We start from the raw sequence: 23,416 nt of genomic DNA, 5'->3' as shown, positions 1-23,416 counted from the left end.
GGAATGTCAGATTCATTATGTACTTCAAACTTGTGTTGTTACACTTCACTGCTGCCACTTTGTCTAGCTTCATGTTTTCATAATCTCAGTTAATGGATAAGAACCCTTTTAAAAACTTGCTAATAGCAGTGGACTATGTAACCTTCTATTATTAGGTATTCTGAAAATAATAAGACTTCCCAATTTAGCATCATGCCAGAAGTGGATAGATTTTGAATTTGAGGTGATGAAGGATTGTGTTACATTGTAATTTAAAAGGTGTCTGGATGTTAGATGTTACCTCTTGAACACATGAAGCTACCTTATACTGAACCAGACCCTTGGTCCATCAAAGTCAGTACTGTCTACTCAGACCAGCAGCGGCTCTCCAGGGTCTCAGGCAGAGGTCTTTCACATCACCTACTTGCCTAGTCTTCATCCACCAGCGTATTATTCTTTTAAAACTATAAATGGAGTTGATATATAGAACAGTGTATGAAACAATATTGACCAGTTAATTTTCCATTACGGCTTAGAGTTCCAAGGAAAAAGCTACAGAAGCCTTATCTGCTGCATCAGAACCAGGAGGATAACAAGATGGAGTCTTGGTTGAGTGTGGAAGGCCCAGAGTTAAGTCCCTGCTCAGCTGTGAACTGTTGTCAGCGTTTTCTTGAGTCAAGCCTTAGTTCCTAGTTAGTATGCATAAGAGAACAGCCTGTTGTGTGGCTTATTTTGAGCTAGTCAGAGGAAACTAAATAAATATTTGGTAGCGAGGTGTGAACAGCTATAATAAGCCTATTGTGAAGAGCATTTCTGGTTCCAGTGACTCCATCCTGTAAACTACCAGAACTTAAAAGACCTTTTCACAGTCTTTGGATCATTGTTGGTCACAGTAGCTAATCTTAAAAATAAATGTTTAGTGTCAGCGCCAACAGGTCAGTGTCGCTTGCCACTGTATGGGGTACAAGTTTCACATGTGGCTGTACATGGAATTGTTTGGGGATCAGCAAGCACTTTTATAAGTTATTAGCTAAAATAAAGCTTCTGAAGCACTCTTTTGAACAGTCGGGAGCATTCTTTGGATCCCAAAATTTGCACCCCTCCCCAACTCCCCCTCTCCCAAGTGAATTTCTGGAGTTTTTGCATATCCTGCTGGGTGATTTCCTGTTGCCTGTTGGAATTCCCCTGTGTAGGGCCCCCGTGGAGTTTGAATAGTTATGTAAGGATTTTGTTTGATTTCTGCTCTCTTTCACTAGTTCAGATTGGATAATGAGCTGAATAAATGGGATCAGGTGAATATGGTGTCCAAATTTGTTGCAAAGCCTACACAGGGAGATCTCCCAGATACATACACAATTTCCTTTTGTTTAGGAAACTATACTGTTTCTCGGGTGTGGTGCTTGGTACCTCCTCTAATTTACGTATGCCGATCACAGTCAGCAAAACAGAATAACTGCTCTGATAGGTTGCAGGCTACCTGCTGGTTTCTTTATGCTCATTGCTGTGAGAACTTGAGCAGGGGAGGAAGAGAAGTGCCACTACTATTTAGAATAAACCCTAGGCATATTTAATTGTTTATGTAAGTGATCCTACTCAGTCACAACCGAATTACAGCATGTATTTTTGTTGGGTGCGCTCTTTACACAGGTTTATGGTGTAGAATACTAAATGCTGTTTATCAGAATTTCTGAACACTGAATTTATTTGGACTTTCTCACAACACTTTGGAACTACTTGAGAAGAAAGTGTATTGTGGACAAAGCAGCATCATTTGGGAATTGTAGTAATCCAAACTGAGATGGTATGTAGGTTGCAGTGACTCAGACATTTGGTCGGGAACTAGAATAGCTGACAGGATTTGACAGCTTGCCACACTGACTTTTGCTGAAGTTACTGGACCAACGGCTGAAGGAAGCTGTCAAATCCAAATTTTTGCAATCATCTCCATGTGCTGAGCAAAATGCTCCTCTTGGATGAGTCTCAGCAGTCTCCAGGTAAGATATGGCGTCATTTCCCACTGACCCCCTTTGTTGCTGTGACAAGCAATTCATTGTAATGGTGAGTGAGATGTGATAATGTTTTCAGGGTGCTTTTGATATTCTCATTGTGGAATGTGATATGGTTGGATTAGAATATTTTTGATACAAATCACTACTTATTCATCAGTCAATAATATAGTTAAAATTTAGAACCCTTATATTTATGATATTCTGGCTTCATATAAAATATAAGGCTCTTTGCTGCTTTTAAACAACTGAGGTAAAAAGGCCACTTAAATCTTTTATATCAGACTTGGTAGGATTATCATTGTGTTTTAGATATTGTCCCTTTTGCACTTGTTGCTTTACTGACCAAGGATGTGGTATATTGTCTATCTGTTGTTAAATGTTTTCTTCCTTTCTGATGCACTCCTTGGTTTTTGTACATATACTCGGGCAATTCATGGAACTCTCATTGGTCATATACGTCTTGGGACTGGGTAAAATGACTGTGGTGTGTGTGTGTGCTTGCATGCACCGTTTAAAACTCTTGCTGATCGCTTTTTTTCTGCCATGCCACTGCTCACAAGCAGCTTTTTGTTCATCCCCAGCATGCTGAGTAGCAGTCTCCTTGGCCTTCTCAGCTCAGTAAAATGTTGCAGTGTTGGAGAGCCTTCGTTCTAGTGAATAGAGTTCTGAAATTCTGTTGCGAAGATCTCATGTTAAGAACATCTCATTTCATTGCTCACACTTTTTAATTTTGGGCTTTTTAAAAAATAGTGTTTGAACACATGAAGCTGCCTTAAACTGAAGGTCCATCAAAGCCAGTATTGTCTACTCAGACCAGCAGCAGCTCTCCAAGGTCTCAGGCAGAGGTCTTTCGCATCACCTACTTGCCTGGTCCTTTTAACTGGAGGTGCCGGGGATTGAACCTGGGACCTTCTGCATGCCAAGCAGATGCTTTACCACTGAGCCACAGCCCCTCCCTCTTTTGTAATAGAATCCATTGTTCTTGTTACCTAACCAAGCTGCTAATTGATAAAATAAATCTTAAAGTTCATTAGGAGAATGTGAACTTTATAGGAGTCAAAGGGTTGGATCGTACATTACTTTCCCACTGCCCGAAGGGGTATGTATCAACAAGCAGAACTTCTTACCTCCACCCTCGTGCAGCAACCCAAAATGCCTGCCAAAAGGCTGCTCTTGGGAGTTGGGGGATCCCAGGAACAGTATGATTGGAGAGCAGCAGGAGGGGTAATCAGTAAAAATGATCCCAACTTCTGTTAATAGAAATCCTCCATGGGATCCAAGCCAGTGTTATGTATAATTGAAGATGAGAACTCCCTGAATAGTGGAATTTCTGTATATTTTCATTAGACTCTATATTTGTACTCATGGCCAACAGAACGTGCACACTGGATGAGTAATCTAATGCCCAAAATGTAAAAATCATGAAAAATATATTTCAAAATGTATGCAGTTCTTAAATATATTTAATGGAAGATGCCTAGGCAATTTAGTTTGGATAGTCTGTCTGAAAACTTGGTTGTGTTGGAAGGACATGAATTTAAGCCAATTTAGTCCTCACTGCAGTGAATAGGGTCTGGCATGCAACTGGTTAGTGAATAAGTTAAATATTTTACTATGCCAATAAAGGTGTCTGAATCTGAATAAGTTAAATACTTAAAACAATTTAAAAGATACTTTTTTTGTAGGAGACGTGTGAGATCAAGTCTGAGAAACAATAAAATGTATGGATGGGAGACACACCCAAGTTTTGAGATTGACCCACTTAATCAGACTGCCTAAAAAGATGAAATTGGAGCCAGTTAAAAAAACACACCCTGTAAAGAGCAATTACTGCAATCTCATCTTTGTTTAAATTGACCATCTGGCAGACCATGCTGATCTCTAAGGCCTGTTTTGGTTTGCAGTGGGGAGTTCTGGGGATTTATTTTCTGTGCAGCCAAGAAGTATTTTATAATTGCATATGTTCTTAGAAAGTACAGTGAGAAAGTCCTCAAGGAAAACTCAGGACATTCCCTTTAGTGCAGATGGAAAGACAAGTGGGGTTGAATTTGAATCTTCCATGCTAACTTTCCTACACAAGAAAAGCATTCACTTGTGTATCAAACAAAAATGATTTCCTGTAATTTTATTGTTTGCTTTGTGGTAGCTAAAAAAAAACCTGCACAGACATTCTCTAATGTATCTGGACTATTCACTTGAATACTGGTTGATTGCTGGAATGGGGACAGATGGAGTAAGTAATGGTCTGCTCCAAGCACTGATTTAATCATTTTAGGGTGACACAATGGGGATTAGCTAGCCCCATTGTCCAGCCAGGCACACCTGAGGGCCAGGGGGAAAGTTCAGAGATCAACCACCTTCCTGCCCATGCTTGACACGCAAGATGGATCCCAAAACTCTCTGTGAGGCATCCATTTTGTGGGAAGCAGTGTCTTGCTCTTATGCCAGTCTTTGTCCCCCGTGCCATCATTGTCACCCCTTAGCAGGAGGAGGGGTCTGACTGCTTACATGGCTGACTGTGATGCGGTGGACAACATTTCCAAATCATGATGGGGAGCCGCTTCACATAAAGGGCTCAACAAATTGTAATATTTATAGAGGCAAACATATAGCATCTAACGTTTGCACTAGCTTGTTTTTTATCTATTCCACCAAGGAGCTCAGGGCAGCAAACATGGTGTACCCTCCCTTTATTCTTCCAACAACACTGCAAAGTAAGCTAGAGAGATAAAGGTTTATTCCACCTAAAATTTCCATGTACCGAAGGATTTCAGTTTGCAAAGGACAATTTCTCCATCGTAACTCCTCAGCCCCAAAATGCACCCTGAAATGCTGCTCCTGTGGCACCCCAGGAATAGCTTGGAGCAGGGTGCATCAGAGGTCTCCCATTGGAGGGTGGATTGGCAAAAATACTCCCTCTACTTCCTCCACATAAATTTTAGGATTTATCCAAGCTAGTGGAATTTTGTGGTTGAACACATGAAGCTGCCTTATACTGAATCAGGCCCTTGGTCCATCAAAGTCAGTATTGTCTACTCCAGTGGTTCCCAACCTTTTTTTGACCAGGGACCACTAGAACTTTTTTGTTCGGTGCAGGGACCCCAAGGTTCAAAATAAAAATTCCGAGTGCCAATGCGGCAATTTAACCTGAATACTGAGGTTTTAGTTTAGAAAAAACAACTCATACGTTAACATCTTTTGCCTTAAAAGAAAAACACAATAGCAGAGCTTTCAATGATACAAACAACTTTTTATTGAAAGGCAAATCCAAGGCAAAACCTCCCATTCACAGATGGGCCAATAATCCCCCATGCAGAGTTTTGAGAATCTGGATGGGGAAAACGTGCACCTGAGTGGCAAATCCAAGGCAAAACCTCCCATTCACAAATGGCCAATAACCCCGTCCCACAACGGCTGTTAGCCCTTCCGTCACGGGCCCTCTACAACGCCGCACACTTAAAGTAAAGGGGGGCAACCCATGCCTGGAGACTAGCCCAGGGGGCAGTCTTCCGTCCCCGAGGGAGGGAGCCGGGAGGGTGGCATGCGCACCAACAAGCGTCGCCGGCGACGGAGGACGGCGGCCGCGTGAGCGGCTGGGGGCCGGGGGGAACCGAGGCCCAGCTGGTCCCTTGCCAATATGTCCCCTCTCCTCTAGGAAGCCGTCACGAGAGAGGAGCACAGCGAAGGCCCTCTCCATAAATGGCCGGGAGGCGAAGACACGCGCTGCCAGCTTCTGAGCGGCCTGCCGGCCAGCTGGTCATCGGACGAGCCCGGCCGGGACGCGGGTGGGGCGGAAGGCGAAGGGTCGGACTGACGGAAGTCCCGGCCCAGCCCGGTGTGGGGGCAGGGGAGGCGTTTAAGAGGGGGACGGCCCTATAAAGAGGGAACGGGGTGGAGGCCGAGGAGGATCGCCATGGGAAGGCAAATCCAAGACCTCCTCCTCCTCGCTGACGCCGCCTGGGCTCCTTCCTACCTTCCCTCCCGGGGGGGCCTGCCATCCGTCCGTCCTCAGCGCCTCGGCCTCCTCCGCCAGTCAAAACCAGCGGGAAAATCCCGCCCACTGATTGGCTGCTGCCGCCGCCCGCCTTCGCGCCGCCGGCCCTCGAGCACCGCGTGCAAAGCCCGGCCGCGCTGTGAGGAGAGGGAAAGGGGGGGAGGAGGAGGGCGCTTTACCTCACACATGGCCCCTGAGCCGCAGCTCAGCTGAGAGAGAGGGAGAGAGCTGCGTGCCGGACCCCTGGTGGTCCTCGGACCACCGGTTGGGAACCAGTGGTCTACTCAGACCAGCAGCTGCTCTCCAGGGTCTCAGGCCAAGGTCTTTCGCATCACCTACTTGCCTAGTCCCTTTAACTGGAGATGCTGGGGATTGAACCTGGGACCTTCTGCACGCCAAGCAGATGCTCTACCACTGAGCCACAGCCCTCCCCACAAGGTTGAGTGGGCACTCCTATTTACTCCACATTAATTCTTGGATCCAGTAAATTATATATGTGGCATGCCTGGCAAACTAATGTCCCAAAATAACTGTTACTCTCCCTGTGAGGATGGTGAGCTGCAGAGCTGGACTGCTGTAGTGGAGGCTATCACAAAGCTCATGAGTGCGTGATATAATAATTAAATAATAACGGTGCATTTTAATTATTTCAGAATCTCATTGCCACAAAGATCAGGAAAGGTGGTAATTTTGGGGCTCCTATATGGTCTTTCAGTGTAGGTCTTTTGTGTCTTAGTTGAACAGAGGGCATTTTTTACTGTCTTGGTGACTCGGAAGCACGTGATATTAATAGGCCTTTAGTTATTATCTAGTATCACTCTGAAGATTTAGTATAATACCATGACTCACAACAACTGCATACTGTAAACTAAGGCTTATGTAACCATTGCATGCCCTGACCTGGATGGCCCAGGCTAGCCTGATCTCGTTGGATCTCGGAAGCTAAGCAGGGTCGGCCCTCGTTAATACTTGGGATGGGAGACCACCAAGGAAGTCCACGGTTATTACTCAGAGGCAGGCAATTGCAAACCACCTCTGAATGTCGCTTGCCTTGAAAAACCTACGGGGTTGCCATAAACCGGCTGCAACTTGACTGCACTTTCCACTACCAAACGCTGCATCATGCCAAATAACAGCCCCCACAGCAATCCAATCTCCATTTCCCAGATTCCAAAAATGAGAAAAAATAACGATGGTATCTACACTGGCACAGCAAAGGAAATGTAGTAAATCTGAGAAGTAAATGGAGTTCCACGGCCCAGAATTTCCCCAGTCCTGTAGCCTAATATTTCTGTACTTAAAACAGATGCATTTTTATATGCTTTTAATTTATTCCTGGATTTTCTTCCAGGATGGAAGGGTGGTATATAATTTAAATATTCTTGAAAATAATTGATCCTCATATAAGTGTCTGCATTATGATATTTTGCAGGAAAAGCTAGGTATCAGGATTTTGTCAAGAGAGTTCAGTTTCTCATTCCTCCCACAGAGTTGGTGAAAGTAGTAGCTTGTTCAAACTCCCTAGCTGAGAATGAAAAATACTGTGGGTCGTTGTGACCTCGTCTGTTGAAGTGTGCGAATGAATTTGCTATGAAATTAAAAACATAAATTCCCAGGCTTTTAAAATTTACCCGGTGATTTAAATTACAGTATTATGACTGGAAGTGTATGAGGGACATTTTTGTGGAAAGTGTTTACATTTCAGGTAGAGTTGGGAAAGGTCACAGTGTCCTAGTTTCTAGCAGGCGAACAGAACAATGCGACCTTCTATTTCTCTTCCTTTTCTCCTTCCACATGAGGGTTTTGGACCATTGTGCAGACAAGTTATTAAGGCACACTGCATCCTTAATGTTGAAGTATGTTTGTGCTACAGCTGAGAATAGAAATTAGTTTTAGTAGACTGCTGGAAAAAGCTTCTGAGTTCTGAAGAGAAAAGGTATATAGTGTGATTTGATAACTGTGAGAGTAATATTGTCCTCTGGTATCTAGGTACATTCTGTTTAAGTGAGCTTGTGTGTGGTTATACTTAGTAAGATCAGCTACCTGGTTTCTTCTTTTGGTTCTGCTTTTGGTATTTAGACACATGTCCATGAAGCTTATGTAAGTGCTCTTTAATGTTTATGTAATTCGGACTTCTCTACTGTGTGCTGAAGTGAGGTCTGGACAGAATAAGAACTCTTGAGTGTTTGGGGCCTTGGTCAGCTTGCATAATGTTTGAATTAGAAGATAAATTGCCTGTTGCTGAAGTTGGCCTTTAGATGTTCCAGATTTTGTGTGAATGTCCTCTGCCTTTATTCCCTCTTCCTGTTTGGTGTCGCTTATTTCTTCTCCCTCCCCCCATCCCAAGCCATGTCCTTCTTCATGACGATAATAGATCCAGAGCCTTAGTAAATAATATGTAAGATATGGCAATCAGGAATGAGTGACATTTTAATCTTTTAATTGTTTGAATGCTTACCTACCCAAAGAGAACCTGAGGATCTTCTGTTGTCAGACTGGGGTGGGGCACTTACAAGAACTGTGGTTAAATTTATATCCTTGTCATTCTTTGCTGCTTGATTTAGTCACCAATATACAACACAGACTTGGCACAATTAATGCCTGGTAAAATCAGCATCTTGAATTAAGGGTGAAGCAAATGTGTTGCATGTATGACCGACCAAGTGCCAATCCATACGAAGGGGTATGTTTTTATTTTTCTCAGGAAGGCAAAGGCACTGCAGTCAGTGGCCGAACAGAACACATCTCATGCCGTACCTTAACTGTGGTGCTGACTGCTGTTAAAAAAGAAAAGAAAAACCTTCTATGGAGTTGGTTGAAGCTGTTCGCTTCTGTTGTGGGGTGGGGGGGAATGTTGTTGTCCTCATTCCTCTCTGGGGCTCTAGGGCCTTTGTTCAGCTGCGTGGTACCCCCACTACTCTGCAATAGAAGGTAGTATACCACAGTGGATGCATGGTGCATCCAGACTGAAACATTGTTCAATAACGGGATTTGGGAAAGCAAGGATTGGAGGACTAAGTTTGGTGTCTTGTAGGTGAGCCTTGGCCCTGGGTCATAGCAGAGCACCAAGTACAGCAACTTACTTGGTATAAAAACAGTAGAGCACTGTGCTCCCTGAAAGGCTTTGTAGTCTTCTGTCACTAAATGTGTGCGTTTATTGTAGCTTATGCTGTATTGCATGACTTGAATTTTAGGGGCAGAAACATTAATATTTGTTTGTTTTGCACATCTGAGTTTCACATTTGTAATCTGGAGAAGGAGGGGACTGTGATTATTTTTCTAGAAGACCTGCAGGGTTTAGAGGGAGCTATGTCAGTTAAGACCAATTAGATAATTTGATTATGGCTATGTTGTGAATTGCCGGTTGCATTCCTCACAATGGCGGACAATTTTGTCTGGTGAGTTCCACCATGAGTTGGAAGTTGTTTGCCTGCATAAGGCAAAGGATTGTCACGCTGTGCTTTTCTTCCCAGTTAAGATGTTATTAGCTAACTCTTGGAAGAGGCATATCAAGCTACTCTTGTGTGTGGAAATATGGGACCTATAATGTAGTTTTGGAAATGGAAGATTAATGTCTTTTTTAAGTGCTGTGAAATGTGTGGCAACCAGTTTGACAAGAGACTGAAACTAAAAATGAAGAAGCAATAACTGGTGAAAGTAAAATGGAGCAATAATGAGATGATGGGTGTAGGTTGTAAGCAGCTAACTTGTTATAGATGCTGGTATTCCTTTTTGTAGCAGCAAGTGTAAAGGTAGTGCTATGTTCAATGGGTATTAGGGAGATAAGGGGTTTGGTGACTTCCTGGGTCTGGAAAAGAGTAGGGTTAGGTAGATGAGATCTTATGTAATCGTTAAATAATTAGTTCTTCGTTAGGGTGCTCCAGAGTGGGATGGGCCTAAAGCTGCTCTGTTGCCTGATGAATTGAGACTGCTCTTTTATTAGCTGGCCTGATAAAAGCTGCAGAGTTTTTAAAGACGTGGCACTTGGATGTCTAGCAGGGAAACCATCATTGTTCCCATGCTTACTGAGAAGTGAATTTATTCATTTTATGTTTGTTTGGGCCAGGATAGAACCAGAAAGAGTGTTTCTAATACTGGACTGGATTAATTTTTGTCTTGGTTCTACAAAGTAAGGATTTGACAAACAGACAATTGCAATTTGCCTGCTTGTGTGTTGCCCAATACATAACCTCTCTAGGAAAGTCTTATGTGCATTTTCATATTGTAGGTGATTCTGTAAAAATTGCACTGATTTTGCTGACAACCCCCACCTTGACTAATTATCTAGAGCAATTTTCCTTCATTTCTTAGTTACGTGACATTCCTATGGCAACTAAAATAACGGTTTACATGGACACACAATAGGAGTAGTTTTTTGCACCTTCCTTTAAACCTGGGGTTCTCAAATACCAAGGTAAGAAATTACTAGGAGACTGTCCACATTTCCACACCCCCGGTTCACACCTCTCTCCCCATAGTTTGCATATTTCTTGAATGGTCAAGAGAGTAGAATGTGGACTCAGCCAGAATAATAGTGGCAATTGTGGGTTTCTCTTTTGGTGATTATAGTGGTGAAACCCATTAGAACAGTTCCATCTTTTCCGGGGGGGGGGTTTCCTTCTTTAACTCCCCTCTTTTGGGGAACTTAATGTGCACCTTGATCCCCTTTGGCAGCGGTACTCACTCTGTAATTCATGGAAAACCACATTTGCAATTGTCATCAACCAAAAAGAGCCACATGACTACTGTATGCCCTGAACGCCAACCCACCAAACACACATATACAAATATATAACAATTACTATTAACTATATAACTATAACCTCTTTAATTACCTGAGTACCTCTGGGTTGTCTCTCCTCCCAACTGCTGAAGCTTGTCTAGCTCTTGTGTACCTAATCCCATCACGCCTGCTATTCACATTTACATACTGTTAACATTTACATACTAATGCTTGTCTGAATTCACTCTCCTCTACTTAAAGACAGATGGATTCACATTCTAGCTGTATCTGAAGAAGTGAGCTGTGGCTCACGAAAGCTCATACCCTGCCAGAAAATATTTTTGTTAGTCTTTAAGGTGCTACTGGACTCTTGCTCTTTTCTACTTGTGTATCTGGAGTGAGGGGAAGGGCTTCCTTCTGCCTTTCCACTCTCTCTTCAGCATGAGGAACAGGTAAGAGAGTGAAATTGCCAAGTTGCCTGGAAGAGGGCTAGCTGGTCATGGAGAAAGAGTAACTCACTTTAGGATATAACTTACTTTTGCTTTTGAAACCATGCACCACCAGAAAGTACAAATTGGGTGTGGGTGTGGGTGAAGGACTAGGGAGATGCCGAAAGGAGTGGATTGGGAGAGGAGCAAAGCAAGGGGCTACTCCTTAGTTAGGCTGAAGCCGCAAGATTATGGCTCCCTTATTCCATCTTGGTTTGAAAGGGAATTTGGGAGACCAGCCTCTGCCCTCTGGGGCTTTATCATACAAAGCTGTTATGTATCAGGTAGAAGTAGGTAGAGCAAGCATTGCCTTTTTATTTTTTCACAGAAAAAGATAGAGCAGAATGACCAATATGCTGCTAGGTTCCAATGTTTGAGTGCTTGTTTTGCTGCAGTTATGTAGAAACAATATAAAGATGTATTAAAGGGATTTGTGAGAGCTGTGGCTATCACTAATATTTGATTTTTCAGTCCCTTAGAATTTGCATGAACTATGGTTTTGTTTTTGGCTCTGGGAAAGTCACTGGTTTAATGACTCATCCTGCAGAATGTGGTCACATGTGCTGCTGTTGCTGCTTCTTATTGCCCTATTTTATCCAATCTTTTGATCTAGTTATATAATTGTGAATGAAGGGGGAAGGCCAGCTGTGTAAAAGAGCTGCGGCTAATATTTCTAACCTCATTAGACTTGATGTGCCAGGAATTGTGATTTAACATGGATGGCAGATTTCTCGTTTGAGAAAATCCAGGAAATTAGATTCTGTTTCCAATGCTGGGACTGCTTAGAGTAAATAAATGTAATACTTAATCTGTGGGGTCGTTTGTTCTGACATCCCTGTTGCCACATGCTTCCCTGATGGGACCTTTCTGTACTAGAAAATGTATCAAGTTCATGTTGTGACCTAGCGCAAGCTTGCAGCAAGAGACAGGCCAGCTGTGGTTCAGCTATACTTGTTGCTTGTGTGAATCTCAAATAATTCAGCAAATAGGTGTTTTCCCTGTTGATCAGACTATACAGTTAAGTCCTTTTGTTTTCTTTAAAAATGCTTTGTTAGAATATAGGATTTGATTTCTTTTATTCATAAGTTGGAACTGGGAGACCAAAACGGTCAGATGTTCACTGGCTTATGAAATACTTCTTGGCATACAGTGACCCGGACAGCTTTGTCCTTTGTTTCTTACCATATCCTGACTAGCGGTAACATATGGACGACTCACATGTAACCTTTGTAGCACAGGAGCTGTGACCCCACTGTCACAGTCAATGTTGTTTGAGTAATTTGTAAGGGAATAGTGCAGTTAATTAGGAGGTGATGGTGATCTGATAGTAACCACATTACCTTGATCCTGTGGTTCTAGATTTACTGAAACACAGTATAGGGCCACATAGAAGCTGCACCCATGTTGCAGACATGCTTTGAATTGAGCCATTGGTGGCATAGTCAGAGAAGCAGGGAGGGCAGGAAGGGTTGCATCAGTGTTTGGCTTTCGTGGCCCTTACATGCCCAGGGAAATGCCTATCACCACTTTGGCGTCAGGAAGCAATGTTCCTCCAGCCCAGACTGGCTAGGGATCCTGGAAGTGGTTTTTTTTGCCATCTTCTGGGCATGGAGTAGGAGTCACTGGTACGGTTGCCAACCTCCAGGTAGTGGCTGGAGATTTTCTGGTATTACAACTGATCTCCAGCCGAAAGAGATCAGTTCACCTGGAGAAATTGGCCACTTTGGCAGTGGACTCTATGGCATTGAAGTCCCTCCCCACCCCAAAACCCCTCTCTCCTCAGGCTCCGCCCCCAAAACCTCCCACCGGTGGCAAAGAGGGACCTGGCAGCCCTAGTCACTGGGGGTGTGGGGGGGAGGTAGCTGGGCATTTCTTGCATTGAGCAAAGGGTTGGACTGGATGACCCTAGTAGTCCCTCGATTCTATGATTCTAAGAACGGTTTTCCTAATTATATGAACTCCTGCCCAACATTCATTTTGGCCACTAGAAGAAAGCGAATGGCTGGTCAGGATCCTTGTGTATGAGAAACTGTGTCCACACTGACATTCCTCATTTCTTTTCCTGCCTCAGTGGATTCCTGTGATGCAGTTTGTGCATTTGCAATCACATCTGTGACAGGCCTTTTCTACCAACTGAGGGGACCCCACATGATTTTGAGGAACCAGGTTTGTTTAAAACTGTAAACCTTCCCCTCAGTTACAAGATGTTCCTAGGGTAGCAAGGGTAAAGGCTTTGGGTTTGCTGCTGTGAAGTAAGTTTTGTGGCGAGCAAGAAGAACGTGGAGATCACTGAGGCAGGAGTTGTCTGTAAATAACACAGAAGTTTTATTTATTTACAGGTTGGTTTTAAAGAGCAGGTCAGCAGCACAGGTCACCAGATTGTTAGAGGAGAAACCTGGCTGAGGCACATAAGTTTAAGCTAGTTACATTCTTCAGAGTGAGGCTTGAATTCTCTTTAAGACTTACATGTACAAACAAGCTTTCACTGATGAGCCACTAGGTTGGATCCTTTCATGCACATACAGGAGTCCACCCACACCAGCCTGTTCTTTCCCAAGAGCCAGACTAAATGGTACAATGTCTGCTCATCACCAGAGAAGGGCCTAACAACTGGGTACTCTGTTCTCTCCTAGAGGTAGAGTTAAACCCCTCTGCCATGCTACCAGGCAGAGCTATCCTTCAAATGTTTTTCTGAGGCAGACCCAAAACTATCACTGCATTCTCCCTGATGCACATCTGAACTAGTCCTTGCTGTGCTTCCCTCCAGCATTCTGTCCCCCTTCTGAAAGGCGATTGAAAGCTGGAGCAGCACTCTCATAGGCTCAGCTGAGTGGCTGTTTGTTCCTTCAGGGGCAGGGCAGCCCATCACAGCATCATAGAGTAATATAAGAACTTTTGGGGGGAAGTTTAGCCTCTGTCTGCTGTGTCAAGAAACAAGCCAAGACCTTTACAAGCAGATTGGCTGGAAAGGTCCCACATGTTACCAGAACCCTTGTGCATGTGTATATGGCTATGGCTGTTTTGCAAAAGAATGCAGGAAACATTGGCTGGCTGTTTAACATCTCTAAGACAGATGTTTTCTTGGAGGTCAAATGATCAATAATAGGAGTAATATAGGCTTGGATCCAGTGACCCATCAGTGGAAGGTGCTGATGGTGGTGGACATTTCTCATACTGCCCTCCCTCCAGCAATCTTTTCCATGCCTGAGTTTATCCCTGGGGTTGGGGGACCCATGTGAACTAGCTGTGTGGGTTGGAATGCTGCGATAGGGAGGGGGAAGGGCACAAGACCACCCTTTCTGCCTTTGTCTCAGCTAGGCTGTCAGAGCAGGGAAGAGATAACAGTTTTCACCCCATTTCCCATCCCTTGTGCAGCCTCCTGACCCATATGGCTGTTAGTCCACAGGGTCCCATGACCTCAGGAATAAACTTTCCCAGGGTTGGAAAGAACTGCTGGGGTGTGGGGAGCACAGGAAGTATTCACAGCCCTTACATCTGCAGATCACCTAATCTATCCCTAGCAATCAAGTCTCTGAATTTGGATCCAAGTTAGCATCTGTATTTAAAAAAAAAAAATGAACACACTCATATTTGATGGATTTTTTTTGTGCAACTCACTGTAACTTTGCATTTTCAGACCAGACCCACGAAGCAGTGTTTAGCAGTGATCATGTCCAGCGTGGTGAAGATGGGGAATGGCAACGCTCTACTTCAACTACCTCATCTCAGAGTGAACAGGCGGAGAAACTGTTGCAGAATCAGCACAAGAGCCTGGCCTCTGAGGACACCAAAAAGAAGAGGGCTCAGAAACCTTCTCACATGAGGAGGAACATAAGGTGAATACCACTGGGGGGAAAAACAATTTTGGAAGTGTATAGACTCCGGATACTTTAGCGGGTTTCAAATCATTCCCCGCTGGATGGAATGTTGCCTGGTTTATGGTGCCATCTCAAGAGCTCTTGACAAATGTTCAAGTGAGAAGGAAATCACATTGGTGAGGTCCTGAAAAGAAAAGCTATGGCAATCTCTTGTCGTTATCAAAAAGGAAATGTTTTAATTGCTTCAGAGATATGAAGCACAAATTTAGAAGGCATACAAACTGGTGCAATTATAGTATGTCATGTTAGCACCTGAGAGCCATGCTTTCAGATCCTCACTAAGCCATGACATTCATTGGATGATCTTGCACTAGGTACTGTCTTTCATCCTAGCCTCCCTCAAAGGGCAATTGTGAGGTTATTGAAAATAGAAAGGGGGGGAGAATTTTATATACAACCTTGAGCTCCTTTGAGAAAGGGCATGAGAAAGGTATATCAAAAAATTAATATATAGATCAGTCGGTCATTATTATGCTGGTTGAAAGAGATCTTGTTTGTAATATCATCATGTGAGAGACTGAATATAGTCTGATGCTCTCTCCTCTCAGCCAGCAGCCTCTTTTGAGCTCTAATAGGAATAAAGGGAAGTGCAGCATTTCAAAATGAAGTCTGATATTCTTCTTTCTGGCATGTGTGCAGTTCACAACTGTGGCACATTCTAGCCGGGTGGGTGGGTGGGATGGAGCAGGCAATGTTCTTCTGGAATAACTGGCCAGTAGGCAACTTAGCATCCAGAAGCAGTGTGAGGTTGCATGGATCAATAAGAGTCGATGGATCTTACACAGGGTATCTCTGGTCCAGAGAGTTTTAACTAAGTGCAAAGGATGGGGTTAGCTGCTTGTGGCAGCCCCTAATAACACAGCTAAGGGCCTTCCTGCCCAGTTGTTTGTTAACTGACAAATGAATTAACAGTACCAAAAAACCTTATAGAGCTTTTATGTTGCCCTTTTAAAGAAAACTTTGGTTTTTATTCCAGGTCCACTGCAGATAGAAGTCATGTTTTCCATAGTCAAAAATCAATTTCACCATCTTGCTATAGTGTGTATTAAAAAAGATCAACGTGTTAGTGCATCTTTCAAGGCACAAATAAGCTTTGTTTGGCTAGATGATTGTGGATATAGAGTTTCCCCTTAATACTTGTCTGAGTAGAGCCAAGTGCTGCAAAAAGGAAAAGAAAAGAAAATCCAAACAGAATAGGTGGATTTGTTTTGGAGTAAAATGGTTTCTCTTTGGGGACTCAGAAAATTGCTACGGGAGGACCAGTTGGAGGCCGTGACTAAAGCCGCCCAGCAGGAGGAGTTAGAAAGAAGGAAACGGCTTGAGCAGCAAAGGAAGGATTACCACGCCAACATTCCCACATTGCCTCTGGAGTTTCTCCCAGGTAAGCAGCACAAAGTACTGAACGTAGCCCAAACTGAAGAGTGGGGACCCAAATCGTAGTGGTACTCCTTTCAACCCTGCCAGCATGTGACACTTGTTTCATCATTCCCCTTAACAAAGGAGGTTTCAACAGCAATTAGCCCTTGATTTATTTATTGGAAGTATTTCTATCCTGCTTTTCCTTGTGGCCCAAGGTGACTTAAAAATCACAATTTAAATTATATAAAATAAAGCTCTGTCCCTCCTCTATCCGATGCCTGCCCTCTGTATCCCATTAAAAGCCCTGGCAAACAAGGTGGCTCTGCAGCACATCCTGAAGATTTCTGGAAACGAGCCTGTCCCCCAAGTGGGAGCTACACTTCAAAAGGCAGGGCTCTGGTGCCAGGTGGGCTACTTAAGTGAGGGAGCAGCTAGGCATATGGGGAGAGATGGCCATTTGTTTCTTAGCTTGCTGGAATGTATGAACCAGAGGCTTAAGAAAGTAGGCAGTCTTTTGCATAGTGTATAAAATCACACTGTTCATAAAAGATTGACTCATTATCATCCCTTTTAAGGTAAAATGGATTTGGAGTCTCTGTGGTCAGAATCGTGACTACTCCTGGTATCTGATGCGGAAGCTGTTCAGAGCCGGGTATACTGAGAAGAAAGAGAGGGAAGTAAAGGGATCAGTTTTATCAGTTAAGTGCTAGAAGATCAAGTGGAAATGTAGGGATAAAAGCTTATTTATACAATTGCTGTTTTTAAGTAATAATCAGACCTGCTGAGGGTTTTTGTTATTTCATTTGGTATGAGTTGCAGAAACACTATTTATTAAAGTTAATCCTTTAAAAAGAAATCAATGGTAGTACCATAAGGCAAATGGCATGGTAGGGTATGTTCTTTCCTCTTATATCATGTCTGCCTTATATAGATAATGTTTACTATGTAACAAGGCAGAACAAATACAGAACCATATCATCCTCATTAATGTAAAAGCCAGCATTAATATGTAACTAGAATTAGAATAATGGGTTGGATCTAGCAATCCATCAGTGGAAAGTACTAACAGTCGCTGGATCCAACCCATTCTGTTTTATAGTTTAATGGCTGCTTTAATTAATGTTGGCTGCTTTATATTGCAGTATCCCCCAGAGGGCCTTTCTGATTGCAGGAAAGTTTATTACTAAGATTGCAAGACCCCATGTGGTCTAAAAACCAGGCAGGTTGGGAGGCTGCAGTGGGGAGGGGGACAAAATCGCCCTTCCTTTTCCGTCAGTGCAGCTCTGAACGGTGTCACTTTCTCTCCACTGCAGCCTCCCAACTGTTACTCTACCTGAGTGCCACGACCCCAGAAATAAACATTCCCAATCTCAGAAAGGACTGCTGGGGGGAGGGAAATGGAAAGATCCGTGATCCTTGCATCCACAGATGGCTGGATCCAACCAATATATCAATAGCGATAAGTTTTTGTTTAATCCTTTACAAGTTAATAGAAACAAATGTATATAAAATGTTACAACCTAAGAACTGAACTGCAAGGAAGATTATGAGTAGGTGATATTATATACCCAAGAAATTAAAATTTAAAAAGAGCTTATCAGGCACATATTGGAAGACTGCAGGTTTGATGGATAAATTACCTGCATGTGTGGTGGTCATATCCAAAGGTAGAAATCTCCCAGAATACTTTTGTGCAAGAAATTTTCAACAAAAAGTGGACAAATCTTTTTCCTCAATTTGTGTTCTCCATAAATATGAACGACATTTTAAAATCTACTTACAGTTCATTTTCATGGCAGCAAATAGTACAACAGTGAAAGAAACCTCAGTCACTAAATGAATGAACATCCATGGCTTTTGAAAATATGGGTCTACAGTTAGTTTAAAGTGTCAAAATCCTAGCAAATGTCTCAGGTTTTTGGATGCCATTTATATGTTGTACAATTTAAAGGAGATGGGAACAGTAAAAGGCAGGAGACTTGCTATACGTGCTGTTAATGAGGTAATAGCCACAATTCTGTAATAGCATAATACTATAAATGGAAAGTGTTGGTGAATATTTTTGTTGTAATTGGTCATGCATGGGTGCAATATCTGGAATAGCAATGCAGAAGTTAAAATTAAAGAGAGGGGGGAAAGACAAAAATCACACTATTAACCTGGCAAAACCCAAATCAATTTTACTTTGGGTTTTGCCATGTTATTACAGTGACTTCTGTCTTTTAAACAGACAAGCTGGAATGTAACTGCATGAGAAAAAAAGGGACAGATCCTACACTTTCTGGTGTAACCATAGAAAAGCGAATTTTAATTGCAATAAAAGTAGAATTCAAACTACTTTAATATCTCAGGAAACATTAAAGTTGTGTGTTTCAAAATAATGTTTTATATATATGTAGTTATTGTGATCTACTAGGGAGCCACCTCTGCTCACCAACCCTGTAGCTCATTCTGCTCACAATATTTTTTTTATATGGGCTTTCCCTTGCGCACTCCATAGGCTCACCCCACAAGTCAGCATTTGGCCATATTTTCCTTCTATAAGGGTAAGCATTTGCAGTACATTTTGTATGACAAAAAAATAACTTATCCTGCAAAAGAAATCAGTTTGAATTCCCGAATTTAACAACGTGCAGCATTTGGATGTTAATTACTTCAAATGTGATACATTTTTGGTATAGAATATAACAATGCACTTTAACAATATTCTATTTTTTTACACAGTTATATTCAACCATTTATAGTAAAGAATCATAATAACTAACAAATGAGCAATTAAGCTACAAATATTAATGAACAGATGCCAATTACTTTTGGAAATGATATGGTCTTCCTGGGTCTCACAGAGGTTATCATTCCTCCCGGAGGCAAGAACTCCTAGCCTTACTGGCTGCTGTTCTCAACTTTCTGCCTGTGTCACTCAGACGCTTCCTCCTGCTGGGGCCTTTTGTCCCCAGCTCATGGCTATTCCCTGCCTCCCTTAATTCACTCTTGAGGAGACCCTTTCTCCCCAGAAGACCCTACAGCAGAGATCCACAGGGAGCTGTCAATCTCCCCCCCACCCCGCCCTGTCTGTTCCTTAGCTACTATTGCAGACTCTGTCCTGCAGCTGTACCTCTGCTAACCTTGGCACTGCATCCCTGCTCTCCCCTTCTCCCCTGGGATCAGGGTGTTCTGGAGTTTGTCAGACCCACTCTGCCTCTTCTCCCCAGGGTCAGGGTGCTCCTTCCCTTCTCCTCCGAGATCAGAGTGACCAGGTTGTGACAGGTGGCGAGGCTTCCTTATTATACTACATTGATTTTGCTACCATGAGCAGCTGAAATGAATAGTTTTCTTCAGTTTCCTACTCTTGAGCATCCTACATAAAGTTGCCTTTGTTCAAAGAAAGGGTGTTGCAAATCAAGACAGACACGTTATTTTGTTATTAGAGATTTAGTTCATTTGTATCCCACCTTTCTCCCCAATGTGGACCCAAAATGGCATACACCATTCTTCTTCATTTTATCCCCACAACAGCTCTGTGAAGTAGGTTAGGCCGAGAGTGTGTGTGACCCAGCAAGAGATAATCTGGGCAGGATGCTCCGTTTCCCTTAATTTGGGCCACTGCAATGCCCGTGATTACCCCCAAGCTGGGGGCCAGTTTTGAAACACCTACCTTTATTTTCTGTTGCGTTATGCTCGCCACAAACAGACAACCTTAGCTTCCATTGCAAATAGCTTAGGTGGTGGTGGTTCTGGAGATAACTTGGGCCAGGATGTCCCAGTTGCCTTTATTATTGGCTGTACAACTCCCATCATCACCCTGAATCTGGTGGCCAGTTTTGAAACTCCTAGCTTTATTTTCTGGTGACTTATGCTTGCCACAAACAGATGGATAGACACTTGGATCTTTTTTATTATTATTAGATGATATCACACTTGAGTAAGTCTAAGCCAGTGATGAAAACAAGGGAACGTGTTTTTTTGGGGGGGGGGGCTGGATTCTTTTTTCGTTTCTTATCTGGTATTTTTAGTACTACTCATACATTATTGTTTACTATTTTGGTGCAGAGGAGATTGCTTTAAGAACTGCAGAGGTTGCTCAGCTTCCTCCTCAAGTGTTAGCTGAAGAAGTCATCTGTTTAGACAGCACCAGCAGTGGCAGTGAGGATGATTCTAAAGGAAGACTCCACAGCATTAAAGATGGTAAGGATGAATGATAGTCTTCTGGCATTGCTGCTTACAACGCTCTTCTGTCTCAGTCACCTGTGACTTTCCAACAACCAGGACCTGGATCCTGTGGGCTGGAGCTTCTGCTAAGTTGGAACCTCTGACTTTCTTTTGCTAAGTCTTCAGTCAAGGGAGCAAAACTTTCTCCAATGAAGAATGTTTTTGTTTTTCTGAGGGAGGAAAATCTTCCCTTGTTGAAGTAAGTCTTTCTGGGTTGGAGGAGGACTTCGCGGAAGGGGAGTCATAGAATCCCGCTTAGCAGGAAGCAGTTACAGAATCCAATCCTATGGGAATTTAAAATGTACATATTGATATCTAGGGAACATCCTGGGCAACTGCTGCGCAGGCTGTCCCCAACTCATTTTTCTAGCTCTGTCAGCCCAAGACATATTGCATGAGGATAAACAATTTGTTACAATATACCTTTGAATAATTACATTTGACACTGCTACTTTGCCAAAAAGTTAGCATTAGACTATTGACCTATTTGCATCTGTGAAACATTGTGTAATAAGGTAAACCCATACAATTACTGAAGATAAAATGTACCTTTTAGTCTCCCATTCACATAGATACTAATTGTTATTGCTAAACTCATTTTTCTCCATATACCTGCTTAGTGTTTTAAATGTGCTGATTTGAAGAATGTTCATGTTCCCCCTCCCCCTTTTCTCTTTCCAGTTGAAAATTAAGCAAAGTAATGGTATGTTGAAAGTAAAAAATGTGAAAGATATTATGCTGGTATGTTTAGTAATTGAATATGCCAGTGTGACATCTTGGATTTCCCCCCACATTGTCAACATACGTTATAGGTTCCTTTAAAAGGGAAAAAACAAAAATACATGACACAGTTTTAAAGTATTGTTGTGATACAAAAGGATGGATGTGCTAACCCACCGCATTTGATTGTTTTGTAGAAGTGATAGAATTAAGTTCGGGGGAAGATGAAGCCCTCCAGATTGTAGACAGCAGTGATTCTGGCAATGAAGGGGATGAAGATGCTACTGGAGAAAGCAGTGGCGCTCATGTCAACGATGCTTTAAATCAGCTAGATGCTTCGGGGCAAGTAATTGTCAACATCAATCATCCTCCAAACGAAGAGGACCTTTACCTGGCTCCACAACTTGCACGTGCAGTAAAGCCTCATCAGGTATTGGAGGCATTGGGTCTGGACACAGAAGGATTTCAACACCTTACCTTCCAGAAGCTTTATTCTAGTGTAACAATTTATAACTCTCAGTATTTTTTTGCCTCATAGAGCTGTATGTGCATGTGACTAGATGCAGACCCAGTACTGTAATTCATTGATTTCTACCCACATACTTGTAATCTATTTGGCAGTAATGTATGTTACTCTTTCTAGATTGGTGGTATCCGGTTCCTGTATGATAATCTGGTGGAGTCCCTGGAAAGATTTAAAACCAGCAGTGGGTTTGGCTGTATTTTAGCCCACAGTATGGGATTGGGAAAGACCCTCCAGGTCATCTCGTTTTTGGATGTACTTTTCCGGCACATCAAGGCAAAAACTGTCTTGGCCATTGTACCTGTAAGTTGGTGAGACAGAAATAATTGATGAGTTTCTTAATGTGGTGTTTAGGGTTGCGGGGGAGGAAAAGGGCTCTTCAGAACTCAGAGGAAGCGCTTGATAGTTCTTGACTTCCATTTTTAATCCTTTAATTCCTCCCACCCATGGGATTGTACAGAAACCCCCCCCCCCCAATGAGGAGCAGGTGCAGTTTTGCTTGCTATACCTCATGGTCATCCTTAGTGTTTCCCGCTGATATAATTGAAAGTTACGAGGGGTTTCTGTCATGTTTTGAACGGAATGCATTGTAGAATATGTCATCTCTGTTATAATTACACAAAACTGTGTGGTGTAAAATGTACAGATACATAAATACATCTCTGAATTTAAATCTGAAGGTCTCGTTTTGTGTTTTGAATGCACAGGGTTCTTGGGCTTTGGTGTGCTACAGTTTTCAATATAAGCACCGTTTTTATCCAGAACCCTAAATGACACATCTTCACTCCTTCTCTTTGCTTATAGGTAAACACTCTTCAGAACTGGCTGGCAGAATTCAACATGTGGCTTCCAGCACCAGAAGCCCTTCCTGCTGATTATGATCCAAAAGAGATTCAGCCCCGCACCTTCAAAGTTAATATCCTGAATGATGAACACAAGTAAGTACTATTAATATCCTTATAGAGATACTGTGTACATTTATTCCCTTATGTGTTCTTCAAAGAGTCGTTAAAGCAGTCTGCATCTATGTGCAATAGATTTAACATTCAGCAGTAAGTAAAACTATGAAAGTCTGAAAAGGCTACTCCATGAAACGGTACCCACTTCAATATGCTGTGCCCAAAATATTCTAAAATTGCCCTGTTTTACATGAACTTGTAAAAACTGACCCTGGCTAGCTTTTTGTAGAGCTGCCTCAGATGAACATAAGACTACAGGGTGGTTCCTGTTGGAGAAGATAATCATACAGGTTATATGCTCCACCAACTTATTGCTCCAAGAGATCATTTGGAAGCCAGCAGTGTTACTTGAACACAGATGTCAGTTGCTCTTTAAGGCTAGCCCTGGTCTATAGCTGAAATTGTATTGTATTGCTGCCTTATTTTGGTCTAGCTGAAATGGAATTCAAAAGCTGCCATATGTAGAACACATAAGAATAGCCCAGAGAGAGCATGCATGACATTGGTAAAATCCAGTTGTTTTGCTATGATGGATAGGAGGATAGGGATGGATGATAGCCAAGTGAAATCTGTTA

The 23,416-nt window shown here is 42.7% G+C and overlaps 1 protein-coding gene across 1 annotated transcript in view; it reads left to right on the top strand.

Annotated features, from left to right (window-relative positions):
- RAD54L2 (RAD54 like 2) overlaps positions 1–23,416 on the top strand; it is a 50,596-nt gene that overhangs the window by 11,025 nt on the left and 16,155 nt on the right. Inside the window, exons 2-7 of the mRNA XM_056859876.1 lie at positions 14,831–15,029; positions 16,313–16,452; positions 20,481–20,615; positions 21,557–21,789; positions 22,003–22,185; positions 22,687–22,820. Coding sequence (XP_056715854.1) covers positions 14,831–15,029; positions 16,313–16,452; positions 20,481–20,615; positions 21,557–21,789; positions 22,003–22,185; positions 22,687–22,820 — 1,024 coding nt within the window. The remainder of the gene's footprint in view (positions 1–14,830; positions 15,030–16,312; positions 16,453–20,480; positions 20,616–21,556; positions 21,790–22,002; positions 22,186–22,686; positions 22,821–23,416) is intronic.

The sequence above is a fragment of the Euleptes europaea genome, chromosome 1, assembly GCF_029931775.1.
Source record: "Euleptes europaea isolate rEulEur1 chromosome 1, rEulEur1.hap1, whole genome shotgun sequence".
Classification (NCBI taxonomy): Eukaryota; Metazoa; Chordata; class Lepidosauria; order Squamata; family Sphaerodactylidae; genus Euleptes; species Euleptes europaea.
Note: the sequence above shows the minus strand (reverse complement) of the source record. Positions and strands in the feature narration are given on the sequence as shown.